Raw genomic sequence first — 8,882 nt, forward strand, 5'->3', positions numbered from 1 at the left:
CATTTATTCATTTTATTTATTTGTGTTTGATTATGAGTGTTTATCTTTTGAATTGTTGTTTGTTTTTTTTAACCTGTCATATTTTTGTCTGTGCCTACATTTGCTCTCCTGCTTTATTTTTTATTTATTCCAGCTTATATTTTTGTCTATGATGATTTAATTTTTCTTTATTATTGGTAAGGGTTGTAGTATATCTTTGGTTCTCTATAATTAGACACTGGAGCAACAGCCTGCCTTTACAGAGGAAGAGTTGAAAGAATTTGAGAAGCATATTTCTAATCAAGAGCAAGAGCTGAGCAAGAAGTCTGAGGAACTCCTTAAGCAAAAAGAAGAACTTGAACGACAACAGCAGCAGCTCAATGCCCAGAAACTGGAGCTTCAGCAGGTGTGTTTTAAGGAATATCGATATGCAGCCATATAAATGTCACTGGTGTCATACTCTTGCAGGGTTGGGGTTTAGCAAGCATCAATGTAGTGCTAGGTCCCCAACCATTCTTCTCTCTAGAAGTCATTTTATTCTTAAATGTATTTGTCTTTCTGTTCTCTTTTTTAACCCATAAGGCTGTTGAACACATGGAAAGACTAAGAAGTCAACAGGCTCAGCAACCTCCTGTGCTTGAGGGCGAACCGAACATTCAGAATGGTATGTAATCGAATACTGGTTATTAGGTTATTAGGAACAGTCAGTGTGGGGTTCAGAGGAGGGAGGTTGTGTTTTACTAACATGCTGGAATTCTATGATGAGACAACAAAAGGATACGATCAAAGTGGAGAGCATGAGATTATTTATCTTGACTTTCAGAAAGCATTTGATGAGGTGCCACATGAGAGGATGGGCATCAAACTAAAAGAAGTGGCAATTCAGGGTGACGTTTTTAGATGAGTGCAGAATTGGCTCAGACACAGGAAGGGTGATGGTGTGAGGAACCTCATCAGAATTGGCCGATGTTAAGAGTGGTGACCAGCAGGGGGCAGTGATGGGGCCGCTGCTCTTTTTAATATTTATAAATGATTTAGATTAGGAATATGAGTAACAACCTGGTTAAGTTTGTAGATACTACCAAGACAGGTGGATTAGCAGATAATTTGGATAATCTGTTATATCATTACAGAAGGACTTGGATAGCAGACAGGCTTGGGCAGATTTGTGGAAGATGAAATTTAATGTCAGTAAATGTAAAGAATTACACATAAGAAGTAAAACTGTGAGGTTTGAATACACAATGGGCAGTCAGAAAATCGAGAGTCCACCTTATGAGAAGGATTTAGGAGTTGTAGTGGACTCTAAGCTATCTCCTTCCAGACAGTGTTCAGAAGCCATTAAGAAGGCAAACAGAATGTCAGGTTATATAGCGCCTTGATGTGTGGAGTACAAGTCACAGGAGGTTCTGCTCAACCTTTATAACACACTGGTGAGGCCTCATCTGGAGTCCTGTGTGCAGTTTTGGTCTCCAGGCTACAACAAGGACATAACAGCACTACAAAAGGTCCAGAGAAGAGCGACGAGGCTGATTCCAAGGCTACAGGGTTTGAATTATGAGGAAAGATTAAAAGAGTTTACAGTTTAAGCAAAAGAAGATTAACAGGTGACATGATTGAAGTGTTTAAAATGATGAAGGGAATTAGTCCAGTGGATCGAGACTGTTATTTTAAAATGAGTTCATCAAGAACATGTGGACACAGTTGGAAACTTGTTAAGGGGAAATTTTGCACAAACATTAGGAAGTTTTTCTTTACACAAAGAACGACAGACACATAGAATAAGCGACCAAGTAGTGTGGTAGACAGTGAGATGTTAGGGACTTTCAAAACTCAACTTCATGTTTTTTTGGAAGAAATAAGTAGACAGGACTGGCGAGCTTTGTTGGGCTGAATGGCCTGTTCTCATCCAGAGTATTCTAATGTTCTAAGTAGTTTGCGTAACTGCATTAGCGTGTCCAATGATTAGGGCTGTAAATGTGTGGAAAATTATCTAACTGCAACATTTTAAAGCAATAATTCAATTATTTTCTGTTTCTGACTTGTTCCTATGTGTAACGAATCAGATGAAACAACAACAACATTTATTTATACAGCACATTTTCATACAAAAAGTAGCTCAAAGTGCTTTACATAATGAAGAAAAGAAAAATAAAAGACAAAATAAGAAATTAAAATAAGGCAACATTAGTTAACACAGAAAAGAAATAATATAAAATAATAGAAAGGATGTAGTTGCTATATTGATTCACATCCCCAAGTCCAAAAAAGCTGGGACAGGGTGGAAAATGTTAATAAAAACAAAAAGGAGAGGTTTGTAAAGTCTGTTCAACTTACACTTTATTGAAAATACTACAACAACAAACAATTTGATGTTTCACCTCGTGAACTGATTTTTCTTTTTTTCTTGGAAAGTATACACTTGGTCAATTCTGATGACATACTCCAGTCGAGTGTTTGCCGCTGTGTCATAACTCCATTTCTTCTAACAGCATTTATTAAGCCTCTGGGCACTGAAGACACAAGTTGGTTAAGTTTAGCAAGCTGAATTTTCACACCCATTCATCTGTTATGCAGGACTTCCAATTGTCTGGGGCACTTTGTTGCCGTATTTTTCACGTCGTAATGCGCAACTCCACGTCTCATCTCCGCACTCTCTCTTACGCAGACATGCACTAGTAATCCGGGCTGAAGTGGGCTCGGCGTTGTCCTGCTGGAAAATGCAGCATCTGGATGACAGCATATGCTGCTCCAAAATGTGTGCCTGTCTTTCTGCATTAATGGTGCGCTCACAGCTGTGCCAATTACTGACCGAGTTGCATATCGTGACAGGCGCTGGAGTTTGGACTTGACACTTATGACAGCTTGGATGATCCTCTTTGTCTTATGCCCGGAGAACACAATAGCTGTTTTTTCCAAAAGCTATTTGAAATGTTGACTATTTGCACCACAAAGCACAATTCCACTGTGCTGTTTTCAATCTAAGATGAGAATGAAACTAGAGATGTCAGCTTTGCTTCTGGACAGTGTTAAATTTTTGGCCTCTGTTTGTCTGTTATAGAACCCTGGCTGGGGTTCAAAATAATATTTTTTGTCTGTTTTGTTTATTCTTAATTATTTTATTTATGTTGACAATGTGCATCATTCTTTATTTTTGATTGTGTCTACAGTATTTATGTAAGCTGCCTTTGTTATATTCTGTGTATTTTGTGTGTTGTCCCCCAAGAGGAGCGGCCAACTCCCAATCAACTCCAGCATTGTGGCTCATATCAAATGTGCTTAGGACTGGTGTGTTCTTTTAATGTTTTCAGTGATTTTCTAGATTTGTGTTACATTCTTAGGATTTCATATTGGGACTGTTTTGTTGTACAGGATTGCCTTAATTGTTTTGGATAAATCCTATTGCCTTTGTGCTCCATAAGGCTTTATTGTTATTAAAAAACACATTTTTTGTGAAGAATAAATCTTTTATTTTATAAAGATTCTATGAGGGCCTTTTTGTGTCTAGCTGGGTTTTTTGACAGGATTTCCCCTCTATTAGGCATATTTAGAAGTGCTTCTGGGACTCCTAGTTCATGAATTTTGCATAGTAAAACCTTAACTTGCATCTGTGGATGCAGTGGCGAATGGCTTGGACTGTAAAAGGTTAAATTATGTGGGTTCAGGACATGGATGGATAGTTTAAAATATTAGAACAATCTAGATGAGAACAGTCTACATAGCACATGCACTTCAGAACAGGTCATCCACTTGAAGCTAAGCGTGGTCAGGCCTGGCCTGTACCTGGATGGGAGACCATCTAGGAAAAGCTGGGTTGGTGAGGCCAGCAGGGGGTGCTTACCCTGTGCTCTAAATGTGGATCACAATGACCCACTGCAGGGATGGGGACAAAAATGTGCTGCAAAAATGGTACTGTCCTTCAGGTGAGACGTAAAACTGTGTTACCTGACTCTTAGTGCTCTTTAAAGATCCCTGGGCTTCCTTTGTAAAGAGTAGGGTTTATCCCGATGTCCTGGCTACATTGCCAACCATGGCCTAGTCATTCTGGTCCCCTAATCATCCCCTGTCTCTAATAGGCCATGTCTCTCACCCTAATAGGAGGTGATCATGCTGGCACAAAAACAGCTGCCATCACATTATTCAGTCGGTGCTGCACATTAGTGATGGTTGAAGTGGCTCCCTTTCATACTATGAAAAGCGCTTAGTGTAGTGAGAAAAGTGCTATCTAAATGTAAAAGAATTAAAAACAAAAAACAACAAAGCTTGCCAGTCCTATCCACTTAATTCTTACAAAATAACATCAAGTCGCGTGCTGGAGGTCCCTAAAGTCCTGCTGTCTACCATACTACTTAGTCTCTTATTCCATGTGTCTGTGTGTAAAGAAAATTTTGTAATGTCTGCGCAAAATTTTCCCTCGACGAGTTTCCAGCTGTGTCTTTTAAAGTCAGTGTCCATCCAGTGGACTAATTCACGTCATACTTTTAAATACTTCCGTCATTTCTCCTCCTAATTTCTGTAAAGATTCAGCTCTTTTAATTTTTCCTCCTAACTCATCCCCTGTAGCCCTGAATCATCCTAGTTGCTCTTCTCTGGACTTTCTCCATTGCTGCTATGTCTTTATGGGGTCATAAACTGCACCCAGGACTCCAGATGAGGCCTCACCAGTGTGTTATGAAGCTTGAGCAGAACCTCCTGTGACTTGTACTCCACACATCAAGGCGCTATATAACCTGACATTCTGTGAGCCTTCTTAATGGCTTCTGAACACTGTCTGGAAGTTGATAGCGTTGAGTCCGCTACAACTCCTAAGTCCGTCTCATAAGGTGTACTTTTGATGTTCAGTGCTCTGTTTATAGTAGAAGTTTAAACAATCTGTATTGTAGCTAGAGTACATTTATAGAAGCATAAAGTGAAAGGATTGCTGTTGTCGGGGCAATCTGGTTTATTTATTTTTTTATTTTTTGCTTGACTAATACTAATTTGCAGCAAGCTATTCATTAAATGCTCAGTTGTGCTACATATCTACTTTTCACATTCAGCAATGGTGTTCTAACTTGTAGCACATAAACCGAAGGACTAAATGGATTAGCTGAGACACTTAACATTCAAGGTGACCTGCAGAGCGTTCGGCTGTAAAGTATCGACTACATTTATAACGGAGTTCTACTGCCAGATAAATGGAAAATGCTATTGTGATTGGACTTGTATTTAGAGAGCAGGCAGTTATTGGTCAGATGTGGCCTGGCAGAAAGTAAAGTGAAAAGAGGATAACCCAGAAAAAGCAGATGTATTTGAAAGGAATGCCTTTGCCAACTCTGTAATAGCACAAAGGTTAATGATGTCGTATCTGCGTCTTACACGCTCAATTTACATGATGTCTTCAGCTACTGCCATTCGTTTTGTAGGCCGAGTTTACTAATCTGTGCTCCTGTCTTAAGAAGGTTATCTGTGCCTTTCTAAAAATAGTTGAGTGAAAACTCCCTGGCATCTCAGTGCTCTGATTACAGTGAGGGCTTACACGTGATTGGCTGATTGTGCCACCAAGTCCAAGATGCACATAAATAAAGTGTTACCAGTGTTAATCTTCTCTATTTCGCCCTTCGTCCATTTTCAAACCTGTACTTTCTTGTTCAGGATTATAATAAAGACCTTTGGAATGGTATGGCAGAGGTGAGCGCTGCTGCCACCCAGCTCCCATAACTTGAATTTGATTCCTGCTCAGGTCACCTATTCCTGGGTTTATTTGGGCTTTCCAGCAGTACTGTGGATTTCCTCCCACATCATAAAAGGTTAATTTATTTTACCAGTATAATTGCATGCCTCATATTCATGGTTGGTTTATACCTTGTGCTGGGATAGATTGAGATACCCTCAGCTGTGTACTGGAGCAGTGCACATTGCATGTGTGTCCAGCAGGGAGCGCTAGCTGCACAAATGGACCAGGTCCAATGGTGGGAAATGCACTGTGTGAAGGTGTTTCTGCCGTAAAGTGCCGCTACAAAGCCACAATGACAAATAATTTTATATTTAGCTTGTATTAAATTATCTTTCAGTCTTCTGCTTGGAATGAACACCACTGTAGCAGTCAGGACCCTCACTGTCCATGTCTCTCTCTGTTCTCAATCCTTTACCTTCTATAGGTACTGTCGTAGCATGGAGTGGAGGGTGGAAGATAATGGAGGGCTGCTGGGTTGAGCAGGGTAGAGGGAGGTTTGTGGTGCTCCAGCATGCTCTCACACTTTTTATGCTCTTAAGATATTGTTTTGGTACAACAACTCAATCTGCGTTTCACCAGGAGCGTCATGCCTGTTGCTATAAAGTATTAGAAACAAAGATCTTTCTCAGCATTTCTCCTGGCAGAGCCCTAGAAATATGAACTGATACAGTGCAACAGGGAGAAAAAATCAAAAATGAATAATATAAAGAAAAAGCATGTAATGTTACATAATTATAATACAGTGTTTCCCCAAAAATAAGGCCTACTCTGAAAATGATTTTCAGGCTGCTCTGTAATATAAGCCCTACCCGAAAAATAATCCCTAGTCAAGATCGTCAGCTGAAAAGTAAGGTGCCTAAGGCTGGGTCTACACTTCTTGCGATGTGACATGTGTGCCCGAAACATCCATTAAATTCTGTGGACACCTTACCACAATATCTCTGAAAAAGATGTTTAATGATTACATCCATCAATTTGGGGATGCACCCATTCCAGAAGCATCAGCACAAGACAGAAACAAAATCTCTGGCATCAGCTCATCACAAGGTGAACACAAGCACACACACATACACTGGCGTCATTGTAGCTGCACCAAATCTCCAGACCTTCATGTCTTTGGATGGAAAACTGAGCCCACTGTGGAAACCCACCAAGGAAACATGCAAACTCCATAAGGACGCGACTCCCTGTGAGACAGCTCCGCTACCACTCTGCCACCATGCCACCCCATATGTGTAACTATTAACAGTATTCATTATTTAAACAAAGTTAACGATGTATCAGTAAAATGTAACATACATATTTTAATGCATTTCATCATGAAAGTGATATCAAGTATAAATCTAAGAATTCTAAATGTGCAGAGAGCTGGAATATCATAAAGTTAATGTGTTCTGTGTGGCGATGCTACTTGGCGCTGCTGTCGGGTCAGGAGGAAGTCCCAGAATCGTGTAGCGATTTAACAGCTGGGTTGGTTTTAAGATGACGTTTACGATGGTCTGCTTTAATGATAAAGTAAACGAGGTTAAAGCAGACACTTCAAGTTTAAAGCTGAAATTTCCACTTTATTCACAAAATAGACATTTTCATTATGTCCTTATTTTTTTTCTCTGTAGCTCAAATACGCCGCCGTACATTCTGATGGTATTGTGAAGGTGCAAAAAAAAAAAAAAAAAAAGACAGCACAGAAGATGGTATGTCAGACCTTTAAAATGTGTCGTGTCATTACTTTGGGGAATATGCGACGCTTGAATATCAAAGCACCACCAATGCATTTGTATGTCGCCATTTTGTTTCACCACATTGAACCATTCATCAAACATCGAAGCAGGCACATTGACATGACTGTATTTGGATAAATGTATATTGTAGTACATGAATAAATATAAGATATCCCCTGAAAATAAGCCCTAGTGCATCTTTTGGAGCAAAAATTAATATAAGACCCGGTCTTATTTTTGGGAAAACACGGTAGTAATACCGTATTTACTCGTGTAACACGCGCCCTTGTGTAAGACGCACACCCTAATTTTTACAAAGAAAATCGCGAAAAAATTTTTCCCCGTGTACGACTCGCGTTGTGATTGTATAGGAAGTGTTTAGGGCACGTTTTCCGTGAAATGCACTTCTGTTTTTGTTGCATGACGAAAGAGCGAGAGAGAGAGAGAAAGAAAGAAAGAAAACACGCGAGAGAGAGAGAGGAAGAAAGAACACGCGAGAGAGAGAGAGAAAGAAAGAAAGAACACGTGAGAGAGAGAGAGAGAGAGTGAGAGAGAGAGCGCGCTCGAGCGAGCCCAAGCAGAAGAAGTAAACATTACAGAAAAAAATTTCCTCATGTATGACGCGCACCTGATTTTCTAATGCTAATTTTTGGGGAAAAATTGTGCGCGTGGTACACGAGTAAATACGGTAAGTAGAAATGAAGCATATGTTATATGTAAAAGAACAGTTTCATGAAGAGGCTATGTATCTGAGGTCAAAACAGATTAAGTACACACACATACACCAGTAATCTGCTCGATCACCCTCTTTACATAACAGAATACTATTTGCCATTTTCCAGTCCTTCAGAACGTCTCCAGTGCGCAGTGACTTCCTAAAAATATGTGTCAAGGGTCTCTGGCTGTACTTGCTAACCTCCTTAAGCACTCTTTGATAAATATATGGTCCTGGTGATTTGTTTAATTTCAGCGTATTTAATCAAAGCAGCTCTTCTCTCTCTTATCTCATTACTTAATGATTCAATATTCATGCTCATGACTTTACCTTAAACCTTGAACAGAGATCTGAGCTGTCTGTTGGGTACTTCTTTACAGAATGTTATGTTTAAGACAATGTCTTGGATTTCAGCCTATTTAATCTGAGCAGCTCTTCTCCCTCTACAATTACCAAATCACTCAGTACCTCCTTAGTAGTCCCTGTTACCGCTGGGAGGTTATCCACTTGTTCACTTGTGAAGTCCTCAGAAAATTGCAACTTTAGTGCACTAGTGTGTATTTTGTTAATTCTCTTTTCCTGTTCCAGATGCATGTCACCTCCTCCTTGATTGTTCTTTTTCTACTAAAACACTGAAAGAATCTCTTAGGGTCGTCTTTCATCTTATCTGTTGTATTCTTCTCTAACTGCCCTTTAGCCTCCCTAATATCCTTTTTTTAATGGTTGACCTCATAATCTTCTATGCCCTATG

At 39.7% G+C, this 8,882-nt stretch overlaps 2 protein-coding genes across 2 annotated transcripts in view; both read left to right on the forward strand.

The window, feature by feature from the left end:
- Positions 1-8,882, forward strand: part of LOC114647400 (uncharacterized) — a 723,921-nt gene that overhangs the window by 472,045 nt on the left and 242,994 nt on the right. The gene's annotated exons all lie outside the window — the stretch shown is intronic.
- nucb2a (nucleobindin 2a) overlaps positions 1-8,882 on the forward strand; it is a 74,732-nt gene that overhangs the window by 63,378 nt on the left and 2,472 nt on the right. Inside the window, exons 11-12 of the mRNA XM_028796111.2 lie at positions 215-385; positions 562-643. Of these exons, the coding sequence (XP_028651944.1) occupies positions 215-385; positions 562-643 (253 nt within the window). The remainder of the gene's footprint in view (positions 1-214; positions 386-561; positions 644-8,882) is intronic.

The sequence above is a fragment of the Erpetoichthys calabaricus genome, chromosome 2 (genome assembly GCF_900747795.2).
Source record: "Erpetoichthys calabaricus chromosome 2, fErpCal1.3, whole genome shotgun sequence".
In the NCBI taxonomy this organism is placed as follows: Eukaryota; Metazoa; Chordata; class Cladistia; order Polypteriformes; family Polypteridae; genus Erpetoichthys; species Erpetoichthys calabaricus.